At 40.8% G+C, this 21,393-nt stretch overlaps 1 protein-coding gene across 2 annotated transcripts in view; it reads right to left on the reverse strand.

Annotated features, from left to right (window-relative positions):
- Nucleotides 1-11,835: 11,835 nt before the first annotated feature.
- The window catches only part of WAC (WW domain containing adaptor with coiled-coil), a 65,424-nt gene continuing 55,866 nt past the window's right edge, over nucleotides 11,836-21,393 (reverse strand). For both annotated transcript variants that reach the window (XM_009895115.1, XM_009895113.1), the window contains 2 exons: nucleotides 15,483-15,610; nucleotides 11,836-13,051 (listed from right to left, as the gene is read on the reverse strand). In XM_009895115.1, the coding sequence (XP_009893417.1) occupies nucleotides 12,982-13,051; nucleotides 15,483-15,610 (198 nt within the window). In that variant the 3' untranslated portion in view covers nucleotides 11,836-12,981. The remainder of the gene's footprint in view (nucleotides 13,052-15,482; nucleotides 15,611-21,393) is intronic.

Raw genomic sequence — 21,393 nt, forward strand, 5'->3', positions numbered from 1 at the left:
GACTGTCCCACTTTATACCCAGCATGGATATTCATCAAAAACACTTTCAAAAGCACATACTAACTTTCTTCAAGAAACAAGGAATCTCCATATAACTGCTCTCTTCCATGAATCGAATCACTTTGTGAAAATGTCTTTCTCGGAGTCACTCAGCCTACAGTCCCTCTTTCTCACCAGCATTGCCCTATGAAAGCACCTCCAGCAAGTGCCAACAGGAGCCAGGATCTCACTTCGGCAGAGGCTGACCACTGCCACACTCTACCACCAAGACTTTAATTTCTTACTCCACAGAATGTCTTTAGCTCAAGCCTTTTACTGCTGTGTAAGGTATTATTGTGTGAATTATCACTGCAATCATCAATTTAAAAAATGAAATAAATCAGATTACAAAATGGTGCCTATGGATGAAAAGGAAGGAGAAGTTTTCTTTCTTAGGTGGTACTGCTCTGAGTAGAGTTCTTATTCCAAAAACATTTAGTAGCAATTAGCTTTGAAGCCTGGCCCTGCAAGGTCCCGAACACCATCACCTCTCCTCACAGCTGAGCAATAACCCGTAGCATTAGTATATGGCACTGTGATCAAAAAGTATTCCTCTGTCCCTAGATACCTTCAACCCCACAGTATATCCTCTTGTGCTCAGAAACTACTAGCTTCGCATCACTGGTTTTTGGCATAGCACCTCTGTAAGGAAAGAGGTTGCAGCTGTGCCCAAGCGTTTGAATTAGCGACGCTGGAAGCAGAGGGTTAACATGTTGGAGTAACCACGGCCCTTCAACCTCCCCGTGCAGCCAAATGCAGAACCTGCCAAGTGCTGCGTTCCAATAAAACGCAACTCACACAATCTGCAAGTGTAATAAAATAGCTGTTAACAATTCTGTAACTCTCTCTCGCTAAGCTTGTAAAAGCCTGAAGGTCAGCTGGAAGTCAAGCTGCATTTCTTTGGGAGGAGGGCAGGCCAGTCTCCGGTGACGGGTTCCTGTCCTTTCACCTCGTCCCCTGGGCTTTGTGGAGGGCAAGCACTGTGCCTGGTGGGGGTTTTCTGCCTTATTCCCACTACAAGAGAACAAATGGACCAGAAGAGTCCGTGACCAGAGGGGAGCGGGTACTAAAGGACCTTGCTCTTTCAGAGCTGCTCAGATCTGCCTTCCATCAGCGGTGACGCTGGGTGAACATCTTCTCAGTGTGGTGGCTTGGGAGAGGCAAGCTGATGGTTTCCCTTCTCTGGGCGTGATGCTGGAGACTCTCGAGACCCTAGAGTGAAAAGAGAAGCAAGTTCAAACCCTGTCCCTCCAGGCAGGAGCAAGTCTTAAAATCGCATGGTGACCTCCAGGCTCACTGGGGTTTAGGGCTGGGAATGCAAACCCAGGCCCAGCGTTCCTGGGCAGTCTTGTATGTCGAAACATAAGGCCGCGAAACAAGGGAAAAGAGCAGCTTTGGCACGTATGAAAGTGGGGAAGCGGGACGGATGTGGAGAGGGAGAGCAAGGGTAGGGGAGGCAGTAAGAATTCATCACCATTCTCTCGTCACAAGACACTCCATTTCTAGCTTGGCAAACCAAGTGAATTTATTTGTCATCTCCAGGGTCAAAAGCCTCCTCATTTAATCACTGAGACTTGGAGGGACAGAATGTGTCAACACTTAGGGTAAAAACAACCAACAGGAAAACAATGTTTTCCCCAGGAATTTCCCAGTTGCGCCCCCAAGTATATCAAATTCTTGAAAGAAGAATCATCCAGACAGCCCAGACAGAGGGCTGAGCAACACTGCCGGGGCAGCCCCCGTGAAATCAGCAGTCCTTGCAAAATGGCATAATGAGCTCCAGTCAATTAACAGTGGTAAGAATAAAGCCTACATGGCTGGATCCTTCTATTGTTTTAGCAAATGCTATGTACTGTTTTATGTTAAAACTCTATTTCAGCTAAGAAAGGAGGCAATCAAAAGGAGAAGTGCACTAACCTGCAAAACCAATTCAAACGCAGGCTTTAAGATCAAGCACCTTTTCCAGGATGATATAGGAGTACCCAAAGCCATTATTTTACAGTAGCTGAGGCCAGGGTCTCTGGGGGCAGATTTGGATGAGCACTGTGAGGAGGAAAGGTGAGGCTGAATGCCACCAGCAGGCAGAGCATCACCCTTCCCTCCAGGTGCTGCAATCCCTTATGCACAGAGGTAATTCTGAGGTATAGACACACCTGCAACACTCATACACACCAAGTACTGACTTTGAATTATTTTTTTTTCATTTTCATTTTTAAGAAGCACCTTTTAGAAATCCCATTCCCCAAAACATCTTTTGCAGAAAGGGTACAATGGCAGCTCAGATAACAGTGAGAAGCACAAGCAGCACAAAAAAAATATGAAACACACTCAGTTTTTCACCCAGCCTTAGGTCTTCTGTTCAGCTTTAATCAGGAAAAAGTTTGGGTTCCCTGGAGGTTTGGTTACAAGAAACCAGCTGTAGCACTGGAAGAATATGGAGCTTTTCCAGAGGGAGCTTGGTGGGGTTTGGATCTGGTGAAGAACTGAAGAAGTTCAAACAACTGGACTCAAAACAAGCCTCTGCATGCTCTCTTCTGGGAAATACCACAGAAATAGGATTAAGGTGTGGGTGGTGAAGAGAGGGGGAAACCACGCATTAGCTCAAGAAACAACCCCCTGTGATGTCCCTGACAAGAACTGGCATCCTGGGGACAGCTGCTGCCCTTCAGTCAGGCCGGTTCTCAGGCAAGCGCTGACGCCTTGCATCACCCAAGATGAGATGTAAAGGTGGGGGGTTGGAAAAAAACAAGCCTCAAATACTAAGAGTAACATTTCAAATAAACTGGCCTGGATGGTTCAAACCGGACAAAATTAGCAAATTGGTTTCTCAGTTCAGGGAATTCTCTTTAAAGCCCCTGCAGCCTGCTTCTGCATTGATTAAAATGCATTTGTAATCTCTGAGTTTTAGATAAATACTGAAAAGAAGATTCAGTTAAAACTGTTTCCTGTAATTCACAAATGTCCTGTCACTCATCCCAGGAAATTCCACAAAATGGAAAAGCACACAGAAAGGATGGTATTTAATGAAATTGAATCCAACTTCCAACTGAATTGAAAACTTCAAGCCTGTGCAGAATTCAAGTGCATTACAAAATGAACAAGCAAATCTGATTTAATTTTTAAATTTTTACACTACTCGGGAAAGTTCTAGATTCTCACAGCTTCTTCTGAATTTAGAGGTTTTAGGATACACTGTTTATTAAGACATTTCTCACTTAATATCTTTATCAATGATCTGGTCGAGGGCATCGAGTGCACCCTCAGTAAGTTTGCAGACAACACCAGGTTGGGCAGGAGTGTTGATCTGCCTGAGGGTAGGAAGGCTCTACAGAGGGATCTGGACAGGCTGGATCAATGGGCCGAGGCCAATGGTGTGAAGGTCAACAAGGCCAAGTGCCAGGTCCCGTACTTGGGTCACAACAACCCCATGCAGTGCTACAGGCGTGGGGAAGAGCGAATGGAAATCTGCCTGGTGGAAAAGGACCTGGGGGTGTTGGTCGATAGCCAGCTGAATATGAGCCAGCAGTGTACCCAGGTGGCCAAGAAGGCCAACAACATCCTGGCCTGTTTCAGACATAGCGTGGCCAGCAGGACCAGGGCAGTGATCGTCCCCCTGTATTTAGCACTGGTGAGGCCGCACCTGGAATTCTGTGTTTGGTTTTGGGCCCCTCACTACAAGAAAGACATTGAGGTGCTGGAGCGTGTCCAGAGAAGGGCAATGAAGCTGGTGAGGAGTCCAGAGCACAAGTCTGATGAGGAGAAGCTGAGGGAACTGGGGTTGTTCAGCCTGGAGAAAAGGAGGCTGAGGGGAGACCTTATTACTCTACAGCTACCTGAGAGGAGGCTGTAGCCAGGTGGGGGTCAAACTCTTCTCACTAGTAACAAGCGACAGGTCAAGAGGAAACGGCCTCAAGTTACATCAGGGTAGTTTTAGGTTGGATGTTAGGAAAAATTTCTTTACCAAAAGGGTTGTTAAGCATTGGGACAGGCTGCCCAGGAAAGTAGTGGAATCACCATTCCTGGAAATATTTAAAAGACATGTAGACGTGGTGCTGAGGGACATGGTTTAGTGGTGGTTTTGGCACTGTTAGGTTGATGGTTGGACTTGACAATCTTAAAGGTCCCTTGCAACCTAGAAAATTCTATGATTTATGTATGCTTTGCTTGGTGCATACAAAAAAGGTCAAGGCATTACAGAAGTACATCACAACTATGTTAGATTCCCAGCTAGAAATTCTCTCCCTTGAAAAACTCTGTACAAGTGAATTAATCCTTCTCACTCGAAAGAGAAACTTTCATAACCTCTGCTATGAAGAGGTACAAAATAGGAAGTTATATTAATATTTCTACTTGTCAGCCAAGGAAGTCATTGCTGAAAAAATGTGTTTAACAAAATTTCCCTTGTGAAAACTCTTGTAATAATCCAAATCCCACCAGAGTTGAACAAGGCAGAGCAAAAGAGTAGAACATTGTTAAAAAGACAAGATTTTTTTATATGACTATTTAAGAACTCAATGGCAGGTTTCTTTTAGGCGGTCCTTATCAAAAACTATGTATAGCTGCACAAGCCTGAAATAGGTTTAAAGCCTCTGTACATATCAATGTTTTCATAGTAGACCTTCCAAAATCTAGCGCCCACGGCTGTGCACACTGGCTGTGAGCAGAAGTTACTCTTGTGATATGAACAGCTTACCTAAAAATAGTAGTAGCTTTTTGTGTCAATGCATGATAATGGAAACCTGTTTTCAGACTACAAAATGCTGAATAATCAATCTATAGCATCCCTGAAGCGAAGTCTCTCACTACATACTATCCAGTGATGATGATTATCATCCCATTCCCCACTGCACAAAATAGGTTTTTGTGAAACTCGGATCACCGTTACGCTTTACCAATGCCATGAAGATCAGTCATGTGAAACTGCAAAAGCACATAGCAAACTCCCATAAACCAGCTACCAAAATGTTGCCTTCTGTTCAATAAACTATTCCAAATTATATCTCTAATCCCAAGTAGCTTGGAACAGCTGCTGCATTTCAGTTAAAAAAAAATTGTCAGAAATCTACACCACTTAATCTTATATGGGTCGAGGATGATCAGAATTGAAACTGGGCACTAGAGAATGAAACAAGTTAAAATATATTAAGAATTAAGAGAGAAAGCCATGCATAATAGCTAGGAGAAAATTACAGAGATTTAGGGGCTTATACCAAAGATTTTTCTAGGAGGGGTATCAGAGCACTTAAATTGGTAACATTGATTTTTTTTTTAAGCAAAAGGAACTCAGTTTCCAGAGGAACAGGGTTCTGGCCTAGCATTGCCAAAATTAGACCAGAGTTGGCTGTAATAGCAGTGCCCAATGCAGTTCAGGTGAGTCCTGACACCCTCCTGTGCTTTTTTGAACCATAATTTTGGTGGTTCTCTTGCTCTGACCCTCCAGGGTTGGATCCCTTTTGGGTGCCAGAGACATTCCTGAACCTTGGAGCTTCCTCAGCTACTACAGCACTAAAAACTCCAACTGAGTAAGGAAGCGCCAGCCAACGCAGAGGTTTTTTACCAGGCCATGCACTAGCCCGTCTCTGCTGAGCCAGGGACGGCACTGGACCAGCTCTGATACTGCGCTGTCCCCCGAGCAGGCACCAAACACAGCTTCAGCCACCACAGAAGTGAGGCAGATTGTCTGGAGAGGGAGAGAGAAAAGCCCACGCAGAGAAAAAGGCTGCATCTCTCCATGTACCGGCACAAGGCAGAGGTCTGGCAAGCAGCCGAGCCGGCCCGCAGGCCGTGGGAGATGCCCAGCCTGGCAGGCTGCTGGGCACCCGCGGCGAAGACACATGCTTGCTCACAAGGCTCCCGCAGGGGAGCCCGCAAAATCCTCATGGAACTACTAAGGAGTTCAGGAAACGCTCCGAACTCATCAGATGGCAGATAAGGACAGCCGAGCTGATTTTTCCTCATTCTTGAGAGAGGTTTGGTATCTTAAAGAAACCATCCAGGGCGAGAATGGCGCCTCTGTGTTAGTTTAATAGGGAGTAACAGTAGAAGAGGAATAGCATCTCCTTGGAGACGCTCCTCCATTTGTATTCCAAACCTATTAAAGACACGTTGTTTGCTTTGGGATGGGTGCTTTGTTTTAAATATATTATTGAGAGCAATGTTGATAATTCAACCTTTACTGATGCTTAGTTGAACACTCATGTAGCAGTTAATATGGCAGTTTGGTTGTTAGGTTAGGATTTTGTTCAGCTGCACAGCAGGTAAACATTCAGAGATTAATTTTTCAGATGAAAGCATACACACATCCAAACCTCAGAAAAAATTTGTTTACCTTGGAGTAGTGTCCATGCCCCAAGCCCTTCTCTCTGCAGGTGTAGCTCGGAGTTTTAAGAGCAGGTAGCCTTTACCATTGGAATTACTGCTGCCCCCAGGGTGACTCTGACCTGCCCTTCAATGCCCAGAGGGTGCCCGCCCTGCCCTCGCTTAGCCCCTCGCTGGGAGCTCAGCAGACACATCTACCAGACAGGTTTCTGCTGGGGCTTTGTTCCCTGAACAGCAGGAAGGACACAGCAGGAGCACATCACTGGGAGCAGTAAGGAAGGGTCTATCTTTTTTGGCATCTTTGGATGTCAGATAAGCTCTCCCAGTGTGTGAAGCCTCACACCCACCAAGCAATTCCTTCAATGAAACCACCTATGAAGCAAACAAGAGTCCTTAAAGATCTGCCCTATCACTACATGTTACATAGATGCACTTTGCGCACACCCACACCCCCCCCCACCTCTTAATTGTTCAGGTGAAGAGATGACAGGGGACATGACAACAAAATACTCAACAATTGAAATTTTGGGTTTTTTTTTAATTAAGTAAAATTCAGATACCACCCTAGGTCAAAGTGAACTCTGAGAATTTTTATCCCCCAAAAAAGAATAGTATCAAGAGGTTCAGTCATCCGTGCTTCTACTGGCACTGTTATTGCAAGCAGGAAGGCAGTTTTATTTAGCAAGTGAAGATGGGGACATGCTGTCAGCGGTTTAATAGCTTTCCCATTTAAAAAAAGAGATAGAAGACTTATTGTCAAATTGAATCCGCAACAAGAAGAAAAAGTTCGATTAAACCTTTCAAAATGTGGAAGAAAGAAAAAACCTTTACTCCGAGGACGCAGAGCTGCAGCGAAAGGAACCTGGATGGAGCTGACAGACATCAGAGCCCCTTGGCACCATCAAGTAGTCCAGGCTTGCTGACAACACATTCACCTTCTGTAGCACCATCTGCCACGGGCTTCGGTCACTTTGCCAAATAACTCTTCCCAGTACACAGGCTTTCTGCTGCTAATGAGGACGCATCTAGCAGAACAGGAACCCCAGTCAAACTCCGACAGCATCCCAATTACATGGAAAAAAGATCCAACCACAGATTTTTGGACAGCGAAGCACGTTAAGAACTTGACAGCCAATCTTCCTGAGCAGGCAGGAGAAGGAAGCTGTTCAGAGTTCCGAAAGGCAACACGGTAACAGACCTCCATGTGCCAACTTTAGAAATCAGGGAGGAAGAGAATCAATTTAAGTGACTTGCACCATTCTAGCTACTGGTGCAGATGACTGTGACAGTATTATCCATAATTAATTGGATGAATTTTCTTGTAACATACAGTAAAAGGGAAAAAGAACATAACCGGCCATTCTGAGCTGCACTATATTAATACACACTTCTCACTCAGCTCAAATTCTGCGTTTTCAAACCGGAGCACAGAGACTCATCTTTGAGCATGGCACTGCACGCAGAAGTAGACAGCATCCCTTTGCAAATGCTCTCTGGCACGTTTGACTGACAGAAGATGACAAAATACTGTCACACATATTGAGCAACTGCTGGAAAGAGAAGGTTGTTCAAGCTACGTTTGCAAAGCTGGTGTGCCAAGTCTGGTATATGGAGCCATGGAGTACAGCTGCCATATGACCCAGCAGCTCCAGGTGGGACCTGTCCAGGATGCCGCAAGATTTGCCAGGATGCTACTAGTTCCCACAGGAGACAAAACCTGACAGTCCGTTCTCTAGAAAGCCCTTGATAGATGGGTTAGTGTCTTTATTAGGAAGGAGGAAAGTGTTTCAGGACTTCCAGATCCTCAGCTAAGGCTGGAGCCCAAATTGGTAGAAAGTCTACATCAGTCCTTACCCTCAGATAGGATCTTAAAAAAGCCACAGTTGGGAAATACAGATGCAAGGAGCATCTTCTAGGAACAATTCCAGACAAATTAGTACAGCAGCAGCATCACAGGCATCCAGGAAGGTTAGAAGAATAGAGCTGGCACCTACAGCTACGGAAGACTGAATCTTTCCAAACGCCTCTTGTAGAAGACCAAATAGACAGAAGATAGAGGAACTTAACAGGTCTCTGAAAACAGTGATGTGTAACTGGAATCCAAAACTGTATCACAGCTGAAAACAATTTCAAGTGCAAAAGAAGTCAACGTATATACGGATCTCAGTTGCAAATGAAAGCTTTTGCTTGACTAACTGCAAAAGAAAACAACTGCCAAAGAAGTTGTTAGGCTAGGCAAGGAAACAAATTCCTCCTACATCAAAAGCTCTGATTCTTATGAAATAATATAAAATAAATAAGAAACCTGAAACAAAAGAAACCCCCACACATCATTAATCATAGGCAGAAGACCAGTGCTAATGTCAATAAGATGGTACTTCAGCTCAGAATATTCCTCTGCAAGAAACTTGCAAAAATCAAGGCAGTATTTTTAAAATATCCAGAATTGCCTCATTATCATTTTATGTCTGTAAATGAGACTGTGTTTCAGCAAGGGCAGAATATTATTCCAGAAACAGCAATAGGGATGATGTATTCACAAAAACATCCAGCTCCTAATTCCAAGAATGGACTTGAAATTTAACTACATATATAGTAGTTGAATGTTAATTTAGGGTTAGAATGAGTGACTGCTCCTGATTCACCCCTGACTCACGAGGCCCCCCAAAGCACAGTGACAGTGATGCTTAGGGCACATCGCTCCTCCCTTGCAGCAGAATATGCAATATAGGCAGCCAAACTCACAGCAACAAAGGACTCTGCTTTGTGTCATCACAGGCAAGGTGATGCTGGAATGAAAGGGTGACAGTAAGGTACGGTTGTCTGACCCACAGACTTCGGAGATACGGCACAACTACCCGGTATTTTCTCACGTATCTTTGGGCATATTCCTGCAACAAGGGTGCTCCAAAAAGGAATGGAAATGTTTTTAATTCTCTCTGGCCTCAATTATATACCCTTTCTGAGTATGTTTCTAACTGCAACAGTAAGATGCTCCTACCAAAGGAGAGACAATTAATAAAGTCTGAAAAGGAAACACTACATCACTGCAAAAGATCCGTCTGAGCACGGAAAATTGACCAAAGTTGAGCAGTTGGCCACAGCATCTTAGGATCGAGGCCAGTGAAAAAAATACATGTATCTTCAAAGATATCAGAGGGCATTAATAATAATAATTAAAAAAAAAAGGTGCACTTGTAAAAGCATTAGATATGGGAGTCCCTTGGATCAGTAACGTGGTTTTACAATTATATTCAGCCCCTCCTTCTGCTGAAGTTCTTGAGCATGTCACCACAGATGATAAAATACCATTCCAATTGCACTGCTTGATTGTACGGGCTCAGTCAATCTCTTAAGTGATCCTAAAGACCATTTCTCTATTAGACTAAATAGTTGCTTAGCAAACGCGTAACAGGAAAATCAAGAGCAACATATGCAACAAAAGTTTCTTCATCAGTTTTTCATCACTATTCCTTGACCATCCATATCAAGTAATTTATATAGAAAACACATCCCACAACTCCAATAAACACTTTCTGAACACCTGCCTAGGAAGAAAACAAGATTTGCCCCAGGGAAATTCACTTGATTTGACTTGCAGGTGCAGAATGATCCAATAAAGCCCCTTTCATTAAACAATATCAACTACATTTCAAAGGATAGCAGCAGCTTCAGGATGGATAATAAATGATAAGCCGCTAATCCAGTAACAGGTCTCAGTGCACCTGCCCATTTTTTTGTTGTCCAGCTTCAGATAGAGACCTGATAGGAAGGAGAAATATCTGGGTGTCCCCCCTACTCTCCCCCATACACAGAGGGCCAGTTTCTGCACATCACTGAAGAGGGTCTCCAGATCACAGAGCAAGGCCAAAATTGCATTTGTTTGTTAGTGAAGCCATTTTGAAGGGCACTGACCCAGACCCTGCCCTTTGGTTAACATCTACTTTAAAGCAGTGCCTGCAAACCCCTTCCCCAACTTGCCTGAGGCTAGTGAGAGTTTGACAAGCTGTTACTCCTCCGCTAACAACAGCTCCAGGCTTTGGAAAAGTGTGGAGGACAGGGGAGGAAAGCTATTGCCAAGGGGAACAAATTCCAGAAGCCAACAAGCTTTCCGTGTGCCATCTGATGCTGACAAAGAAGCAGCCTTTATGGCACTACTTAGGGAGGACATCAGCTGAAGAGAGAGAGCATGTCTCTGTGATCTATGTATGCATGTATTTTTAAGGGGTATAAAGTAGAATGTTAATCCTTGCTACTCCCAAGTTATCTGTGCCCACTTGTACATTATGAAAAGTTTTCATGTGCTAGAACAGACCAGTCCTCTGTAGGCTGGAAGACAGACTCTTCTGTAAAAACAATGAATAATAAGATCAACAGGCAGCAGCTCAGCATGTAAGAAAATTCATTCAAACCAGAGGTTTTAAAAAATAATCCAAAGTAATTTTCTACAGAATAAAATTCACTTGTGAAGCTCATTGATAGAGGATGTTATAGAGGGCAATATATGAATCAAAAGGAAACAAAATAAGGTCAAGGAAAATAGGACCCAAACATCTCTCAAGAGAGAAGCAATCTCCGTCTCATCAACTAAACAGCAAAATACCAGAACTAATGGGCAACCTCAAGACAACGAGCATTACAAGAAATAGGACGTTAGGCAAATACAAGCCTCTGGGGAAGCCTTCTGTCACTCGGCCTTGGGTCTCTAAAAATGCAGAAACAATATATGGTAAAACTAATTCAAGATTATGCTATTCCCATTTTCTGAGCAGAACTGAACATTTGCATGAGAAGAAACACAACAGCACATACTGGGTTAAAAAGTGAGGAACAATTACAAGTTCACCTATCCTGATTTCTCATTTGTTGTTGTTATTTATTGTTAAGGTATTTCGAGTTGCTCCATTTGCAATGTCTTGTTAGGACAGAGCGTTCAAGCTACCACTGATGAAAACCTGATTTTAAAAATCAGTCTGAGCCCACTCAACACGAGACAAGGCAAAATAAAAAAGCAGTAATGTTTCTGGTGCTGAAAGACAGTATTTTGTAGGAACAAAACACGTAGCATCACATGTTAACACATTTGTGGGTTTTTTTTTTTTTTAATCTATCACCTACAATTTTTCTTAACAGACTACTGTAATGTATACACCTCTGCAAATATTAAACTAGTACTGCCATCACTATTTTTGTTGTTTTTAAGCAAAGAAAAAGTCACGTTTATTTTGTAGTAGCAATAGTTTCTTTTTTATTTTTAATATACTTTAGGAAACAATATACAAAGCTGAGCTTTGCCACCATTTTCAAACGGTGGGTTGCTCCAATTACACAAATTCAGCGTTTTGTGATGGTTAAGAACAGCAGTCAGCACCAGACTTAAACAGTTAGCTACAACACAAACATCCTTCGAAATGAAATGTCATAATATCAAGACAGGTAAACCAGGAGTTAACATATGACAACTGTTGGGGAGGTGTCTTAAATCGTTCTTGTTGAATTTTATATTTCATTAAATATTTTATACACATTTTCCTGTTTACAAGTTTTAAACAAAACCTCCCTTGAGGAATTATTTAAGTACAAAAATGTTCAACAAGAACAGTTCTAATAAAGAGTCCCCAAACAGACCAAATTTTAATGTGTTGACCAAAGGAAATGAAAACCAGTGTTTCTTTTTTTTTTTAACATGTTTATTACAACAGATACAATTCACATCTGACTAGCTTTTTTTTTTTCCTCTTTCCCCTCCCACAACCATGTTAACATGTTCATTGGGCTATTTCCTTATATTTGAGCAAGTAATGTACTTTCAGCACACATGCCCAGCAGTACTATAAGTCCATTCTTACAGGGTGCAAATGGAAATACGTTTCAATAATTTATACAAACAAGTGGGTTATGCTCAATCACTGCAATTTTAAGCTACTGTACACAGGAATGAAAAGATTATAGAAAAAGTGCCATAGCAACAGTGCCTTACGAAAAGAGAAAATTAGAAGCATTAAAAAACTGATAAAATCAGATTTAGGATTTCACGGGGAAATGGAACACAGAAAATGAAAAACATTTCTCTGTAAAACAGAAATGGAGAAGCACTGCTCTCGATTCGGTGCAAGTGTGGAAACAGTTGTTTCATGATATTTTGTACATTACCCAAATTGTTGCAGCCTTAGACACAGATCGCCTGGCGCTTGCATTGAATTTTAGGAAATGCAAGATTTCTGAACGATAAATTAACAAAAAAAAAAAAAAACCAAAAAAAAAAGAAAGCTAATTTTGGGGACAGGTTTACATGTAAAAGGCTAGGTATTTAGCCACCTCAGCATTGATTAGTTTTGGATGTCTAAGCTCTGATACACATGGCTTCCCATGGCTTCACTCTACAAAACATATTTACAACGTGAAGAATACATCTACAAGAAATCTACATTTCAAGGGTTTTACAAATCATTCTTGTATCTTTCCCCTGAATTTGACTCCCTCCTGTCCCCTTCCCCATGTCAACTTTTTTTCTGCCCAGCTCAACGGTCCAAAGTCTACTCAAATGCAGCTCAAAAGTGTTAAGACTGGGCATCAGTTTAATAGTTCCTGTACTCAAAACCATGTGCAATTGTTTACAACTTTTCACACCATGAAGGAATTCTGATTCTTTAGCTTTTCAAGTTCTTTAATTTGTTGCCTCAAAAATAGTATCCTGCAAGAGAAAAGAAATAAATTAGTATAAACATTTCCATATACAGAGATATTAAGTAAGTATCTACAGAAGTACTTCTACAATTTCAGTGAAACATACCAAGCTCCTTAGCTCTATTAAAAAAATCCATACATTTTTAAATTCATTCCAAATCTGTTCAATCACCTATAAACACCGTATGCAGATGCACACAGACATGCTGTGTTCGATACCTTAGTTCAGAAAATTAAGTTGCTATATTGTGTTATGACTGATACACAATTATGTTTAAGCCTGCTCTTCGCTTGAATTTAACTCCCAGAAAAAGCGGGACACTGCAAGAGTACACCGAGTAACTGAATACTCTGAGAATGGCATTATGCCTGTGTCATGCAGTTTTCCAGACTGCATACGACATCCCAAAGAGATCATAAATTTTTTTAAACAAGCAAGTTTTCTTCTAGGTGGAACACTTTTTTCCTAGTATTTGGCTCTGTGGCTAGTGGTAGTCTCTAGTTATGGTAAGCTCCAATTTCAAAACATTTGATCATTAAAAGACATCTAAGGAAAAAGCTGTAACTACACCTGGCTTAGAAATAAACTATATTGCTAGCAATTCCCTTATACATTTTTTCCTTCTTCTACTGAACTGACATAAACAATTATTGTGATTAATGAACACTTGGTTTACATAACTGTTTCCCAGAATTTTTAATGTATATTTTGAAACAACTTTTCATGATGCTGAAGTGTAATGCAAGCATGTGACTGTATTAAGAAAATATTCAGGGAAAGCTGAAGTTTCATATAAACATTCTACAAGGTCCAAAGCAACTTTAATCGATGCAGAAAAAGCAACTGCTTCAGAAGACTTTTGTAGAATGCTTTTCAAATACGTGCCCAGTTTAGTAAAAATAAATTTTCTACCAAAAAGTAGGTGAAAAATTATTAAGATAGACACACTGAAAAAAACATTAAACTTATAAAAAACATAAAAAAGTGTGGGCATATAAAATATATGAGGATAAAAAGTGCTTTTTTAAGTGCTTGCAGTTATGGTTAAAACTATATACTCGCTTTGCCTAGAGATAAAGTTCCCTCTTAGAACAAATTTAAATAGTTCTGTGCAAAAGTGCAGAAGTAATATCATAATTTAAATGTACTGGCTTTGAAAATCCCATCCTTTCCAAAAGCCTCCCCCCACCAACTTGTTACTTATGCCATGTATTCCACATCTTTGGGATTGCAGCAAAAATAAAAGATACATGTTATCATAGATTCAAAGTCATAATAATCATTATCCATTAATAGCTTAAGGATACACAGTGTACAAGAAACAAGGTGCTATTTAGTGAGCTGAACAATGACATTTGACATGTTATTTCAGATCTAATGTGCACCCCAAGACAGAAATGAAACCTTAGGAGATGAAACCTATAAGAAACCAAGCAGTTCATGAAATATACTACAGGAATTGTAATTTATGTAATGAAGTTATGAAATAAAATTTCAGAAAGAATGGATAGTTTCGATTCTTTATTAGGCAAGACTTACAAATGTATTATAGCCTACTTCTGAGTAAAAGATTGTTTTACTAACTGTCAAAAAGCACGAGCTTCTAAGATAAAGCTAGCTATTTAAACAGCATGCAATGCTATTAAAGCATCTTAAATAGTAAATCAGAATCACTGTACTCAAACTGTAGTGTGACTTAACAGATGGGATAACATCACTCAAAAAGGAAACAATATGAAAGTAGATTCAGGATCATGACTACTGGCGAAAAGTTTCAGCATGTCTTCTAAGACAAAACTTTTCAATCTTGTACAACAGTCCTCAACAACGTGGTTGCGTATTGCTTCAACGATACACGCCACCTGCTATTACTAACTTAAGAAGCAAAGTCTACTTTGCTACAATCAACGTCTCGTTAAAGAACCCCAAGATCTTCTCAGACACCTCCTACCTAAGTAACAAACATTAATTTTTCCTTAACTTGTGATATCAACACCACCTGTGAAAACTTGCTCTGGCTTTAGACCTAACAAATGTCTCATGCAAACTGTAGTGTTTAAGACCAGTATAAACCATACAGATGTGTACCTATGTGATCTACGCATCATGTACAGACAGATATTTTAGAAGTATGCTGAACTAGTGTGAATTAATAATTTTTTCCTAATGCACTAATGTATCTGGAAAGATACTTCTTTTCTATCTAAGTGAAAATACATACAGAAGTTGCATATTCAGTTCTACTGACTGGTGACTAGAAGGTAACTGTGTGGGAAACATGTAGAATGTACACAGGGAAGACAGCTTGCAAACCTGGCAAGTATTACCATACTTACAAAGTCATCAGTAAATACAGCATATGCAAAACAATGTCAGAATGGGAATTCTAATACCACCCTGAAAATTACTATATTGAAAATACAGGGCACACACTTACCTTTGCTCACGCAAAGTTGCTTGAATTTCACATACTCGAACTAAAGACCTTAAATTCTTTAATTCAGTACAAATTTCTGACATATGGACACTTCCCATGTTATGGGCTTCCTCACGTAATCTTGATGCCTGCAACGGTTACACATAAAGGTTAGGACTTTGAATCACGCAGTTAGGTGGAAACAACTGGCTGTAGCCAGAGGATTGCTGGATGAGTGTGTCTTGAAACAGCAAAGCACTGTAACTTCAGTGGGGAACATTAAATCAGAAGTACATTAAATTCTCTACAAAAGCCCATTTAGAATCATAAATGAACAACAGCAGCTGCCAAGAGATTGTCTAACCCAGGCCCATGCTAAGGCAAGGATGTTTTAGATTTCCTTGATCTTAACACATGTTTACCCAACCAACTTGAAAGATAGTACATGACAGGGCTCCGAGTTTCCAGAGTAAGTTGTCAAAGTAGTTAAAGTCTCTGTCGACTACTTCAACGGCAAATTTAAATTTCCCACCTAAATGAAGCCTTAGTGACAACAAAAAAATTGAATGCCATCTTCTTTCCAGCTACCTTATACAGGAAAGAGAACTTTGCAACCCTTTTCAGGTGTTCTCTTCCAGATAAACTTCATTATTTTAATATCCCCACTTAGTCAGGTGGAGACAAGCAGAAGGGTAAATGTAGAAGGCATGACCTATCCCCAATTTATGCATTTCTTAAAGTCCTGTCACTGGCTTGGATATTCGACTCCACAGAACTCCTCAACAGCACCAATGAGACTAGTATAATTACTCTGAGGTCTTGCATATCACACTGCAATAAGGAAAGCGGACTTCTTGCAAGTGGCACACTGAAAAAAAGTATTTTTCAAATAGATCCTTTCCTGCAGTATTACTGTTTAGCAATGTTATTCTCCGCTCAGCTCGGATGGAGTTAATTTTCTTCATAGAAGCCCATATGGTGCTACGTCTTGGAGCTGTGACCAAAACAGTGTTGATAACACACCAATGTTTTTAGCTATTGCTGAGCAGTGCTTACACAGCATCACGGGTTTCTCCCTTTCACACTCTGACCCTCCCCCAGCAAATAGGTTGCGGGTGGACAAAAGGCAGGGAGGGAATGCAGCTGGGACAGCTGATCCAAACTGACCACAGGGACATTCCATACCATACAATGTCATGCTCAGGAATAAAACCGGGAGGCAGTTTTCCAGGGGTTGCCATTGCTCAGGGACTGGCTGGGCATTGGTTAGGTGGTGGTAAGCGACTGCTTTTGCATCACTCCCCCCCTCCCTGTGCTTTTACTTATTAAGCTGTCTTTATCTCAACCCACAAGTTTTCTCACTTTTGCCCTTCCAATTCTCTCCCACATTCTACTGGGGGAGAGTGAGCAAGTGGCTGTGTGGTGTTTAGCTACCTACTGGGGTTAGTCCACAACATCTGTTTAAGTACTTCTGTACTTGATTTTTCCTCCCCCAAAATAACAGTATTTAGCACAGGTCTTCATCAACGTCTGGCATTTCTCCAGTTCAAAGAAGCACTTTGTGTTCTAATTCCCTGCGTGACAAGTATTCTTTTCTGGAGTGTGTTGACATCCAGGAGTGCCCTGGTCTCCAGTAGGAGATCATTTCACATGTCCTCCCTACACAATTCCAAAGCCTTGAGACTGATAGTAAATTATCAATAATGACTTTTGAAGTACTTCTTTTGAAGCTGACCAGCCACCCATCTTAAAGTAATCTCATTTAAAAGGCCTTGGAATAGTTTTTGCATACAAGATTCTTGTTAAAAGGTGTTAACAGTCTTGCCACAAATCAGGATATAACGTTTATTGCATTCCTGTATTACCAAAGCCTGATATCAAAAGAAAAAAACTGACATAATTTCTTTCTAAAAGGGTCATGCTGACTATTATCAGGGCTTTCTTTTCAGATGTTTATAAAATGGTAAATTGATTGTTTTTTCTACTTAGATATTGCTCAATACTCAAAGTACCTCTACAGCTACTGAGTTGAGACCACCTACAATTCCGTTTCTTACATTCCTTAAAGATAAGACAGTTATGTTGATTATTTTCCAATTAATGACACTACTGGACTGTTTTCCAGTTTTCCACATTAACTGCTTCTTATGAGTTCTGCAAGATAACTGCTAGTGGTTCAAGAATTGTTTTACCTACTAACTACTGCACAGTACATTTCTTCAAGTCTGACTACTTTAACACATACCTGTCCCGGCTCACATTTACTTATTTATTTTTCAGTTTACTCTGGCATGTGCTCTTACGCCCCAATTTCAATTTAAGCTATACATCTGCTTAGAAATCTGAAGAAATCAAGGCACTGCATACTTTAGCCCCTCCACTTTCATCTAGCTTACCTTCTTCACTATGTATTGCACCTACACTTTCATTAACTTTTTCTTTTATATCAAATATCTGAGTTAAGTCCCTCAGTGTTACTATTCAAAACTGGGCTGTAAGCAACACTGTCACATGAAATTGTCTGAAATTGTTAGCAGACAGGACAATACAGTATGCAACACTTGGCACAAAGGTAAAAGTATCCAACTGAGTACATGACCGCTTAGTATTAGCTGGTTTGGTTTTTTTTTTTACTGATAGTGAGGAAAAAAGGACCTGTAAACTGTAAAAATCTGTATTTTCTGTGTTATGTATTTTCAATTCATAACACAGTGAAGGTAACGTTCTCAAAACTAAGGGCCAAGGCCGTAGAGAACTGGCTGTGCTGCACCATCTCCTTAAACACATACTCCACAGCAATGGCTCGGTCATTTAACTCAGTTACAGGTTGATAATGTCTTAAAATTGAATTAAAAAAAAAAAAAAAAAAAAAAAAAAAGAAAGGTGAGCAAATCAGCCATGGAATTTTGAAAGGGGGAGGATGGTGAGAGTTAACACTGGGCTACACACCTATGACTATTCATGGATGGACACATGATGCCTTTGCTGCTATCTCAGTAAGATGAACATACTCGAACTAAAGACCTTAAATTCTTTAATTCAGTACAAATTTCTGACATATGGACACTTCCCATGTTATGGGCTTCCTCACGTAATCTTGATGCCTGCAACGGTTACACATAAAGGTTAGGACTTTGAATCACGCAGTTAGGTGGAAACAACTGGCTGTAGCCAGAGGATTGCTGGATGAGTGTGTCTTGAAACAGCAAAGCACTGTAACTTCAGTGGGGAACATTAAATCAGAAGTACATTAAATTCTCTACAAAAGCCCATTTAGAATCATAAATGAACAACAGCAGCTGCCAAGAGATTGTCTAACCCAGGCCCATGCTAAGGCAAGGATGTTTTAGATTTCCTTGATCTTAACACATGTTTACCCAACCAACTTGAAAGATAGTACATGACAGGGCTCCGAGTTTCCAGAGTAAGTTGTCAAAGTAGTTAAAGTCTCTGTCGACTACTTCAACGGCAAATTTAAATTTCCCACCTAAATGAAGCCTTAGTGACAACAAAAAAATTGAATGCCATCTTCTTTCCAGCTACCTTATACAGGAAAGAGAACTTTGCAACCCTTTTCAGGTGTTCTCTTCCAGATAAACTTCATTATTTTAATATCCCCACTTAGTCAGGTGGAGACAAGCAGAAGGGTAAATGTAGAAGGCATGACCTATCCCCAATTTATGCATTTCTTAAAGTCCTGTCACTGGCTTGGATATTCGACTCCACAGAACTCCTCAACAGCACCAATGAGACTAGTATAATTACTCTGAGGTCTTGCATATCACACTGCAATAAGGAAAGCGGACTTCTTGCAAGTGGCACACTGAAAAAAAGTATTTTTCAAATAGATCCTTTCCTGCAGTATTACTGTTTAGCAATGTTATTCTCCGCTCAGCTCGGATGGAGTTAATTTTCTTCATAGAAGCCCATATGGTGCTACGTCTTGGAGCTGTGACCAAAACAGTGTTGATAACACACCAATGTTTTTAGCTATTGCTGAGCAGTGCTTACACAGCATCACGGGTTTCTCCCTTTCACACTCTGACCCTCCCCCAGCAAATAGGTTGCGGGTGGACAAAAGGCAGGGAGGGAATGCAGCTGGGACAGCTGATCCAAACTGACCACAGGGACATTCCATACCATACAATGTCATGCTCAGGAATAAAACCGGGAGGCAGTTTTCCAGGGGTTGCCATTGCTCAGGGACTGGCTGGGCATTGGTTAGGTGGTGGTAAGCGACTGCTTTTGCATCACTCCCCCCCTCCCTGTGCTTTTACTTATTAAGCTGTCTTTATCTCAACCCACAAGTTTTCTCACTTTTGCCCTTCCAATTCTCTCCCACATTCTACTGGGGGAGAGTGAGCAAGTGGCTGTGTGGTGTTTAGCTACCTACTGGGGTTAGTCCACAACATCTGTTTAAGTACTTCTGTACTTGATTTTTCCTCCCCCAAAATAACAGTATTTAGCACAGGTCTTCATCAACGTCTGGCATTTCTCCAGTTCAAAGAAGCACTTTGTGTTCTAATTCCCTGCGTGACAAGTATTCTTTTCTGGAGTGTGTTGACATCCAGGAGTGCCCTGGTCTCCAGTAGGAGATCATTTCACATGTCCTCCCTACACAATTCCAAAGCCTTGAGACTGATAGTAAATTATCAATAATGACTTTTGAAGTACTTCTTTTGAAGCTGACCAGCCACCCATCTTAAAGTAATCTCATTTAAAAGGCCTTGGAATAGTTTTTGCATACAAGATTCTTGTTAAAAGGTGTTAACAGTCTTGCCACAAATCAGGATATAACGTTTATTGCATTCCTGTATTACCAAAGCCTGATATCAAAAGAAAAAAACTGACATAATTTCTTTCTAAAAGGGTCATGCTGACTATTATCAGGGCTTTCTTTTCAGATGTTTATAAAATGGTAAATTGATTGTTTTTTCTACTTAGATATTGCTCAATACTCAAAGTACCTCTACAGCTACTGAGTTGAGACCACCTACAATTCCGTTTCTTACATTCCTTAAAGATAAGACAGTTATGTTGATTATTTTCCAATTAATGACACTACTGGACTGTTTTCCAGTTTTCCACATTAACTGCTTCTTATGAGTTCTGCAAGATAACTGCTAGTGGTTCAAGAATTGTTTTACCTACTAACTACTGCACAGTACATTTCTTCAAGTCTGACTACTTTAACACATACCTGTCCCGGCTCACATTTACTTATTTATTTTTCAGTTTACTCTGGCATGTGCTCTTACGCCCCAATTTCAATTTAAGCTATACATCTGCTTAGAAATCTGAAGAAATCAAGGCACTGCATACTTTAGCCCCTCCACTTTCATCTAGCTTACCTTCTTCACTATGTATTGCACCTACACTTTCATTAACTTTTTCTTTTATTTCAAATATCTGAGTTAAGTCCCTCAGTGTTACTATTCAAAACTGGGCTGTAAGCAACACTGTCACATGAAATTGTCTGAAATTGTTAGCAGACAGGACAATACAGTATGCAACACTTGGCACAAAGGTAAAAGTATCCAACTGAGTACATGACCGCTTAGTATTAGCTGGTTTGGTTTTTTTTTTTACTGATAGTGAGGAAAAAAGGACCTGTAAACTGTAAAAATCTGTATTTTCTGTGTTATGTATTTTCAATTCATAACACAGTGAAGGTAACGTTCTCAAAACTAAGGGCCAAGGCCGTAGAGAACTGGCTGTGCTGCACCATCTCCTTAAACACATACTCCACAGCAATGGCTCGGTCATTTAACTCAGTTGCAGGTTGATAATGTCTTAAAATTGAATTAAAAAAAAAAAAAAAGAAAAGATACAAAACAAAAACCCCAGTAGAGTCCAAATGGGCTATCAGTCTAGACTGCACTTCTAAAAGTCATCTTGCAAATTACTACCTAAAAGCCTCCAGTGTAGGCTT

The sequence above is a fragment of the Charadrius vociferus genome, unplaced genomic scaffold (assembly GCF_000708025.1).
Source record: "Charadrius vociferus isolate BGI_N301 unplaced genomic scaffold, ASM70802v2 scaffold61, whole genome shotgun sequence".
Lineage (NCBI taxonomy): Eukaryota > Metazoa > Chordata > Aves > Charadriiformes > Charadriidae > Charadrius > Charadrius vociferus.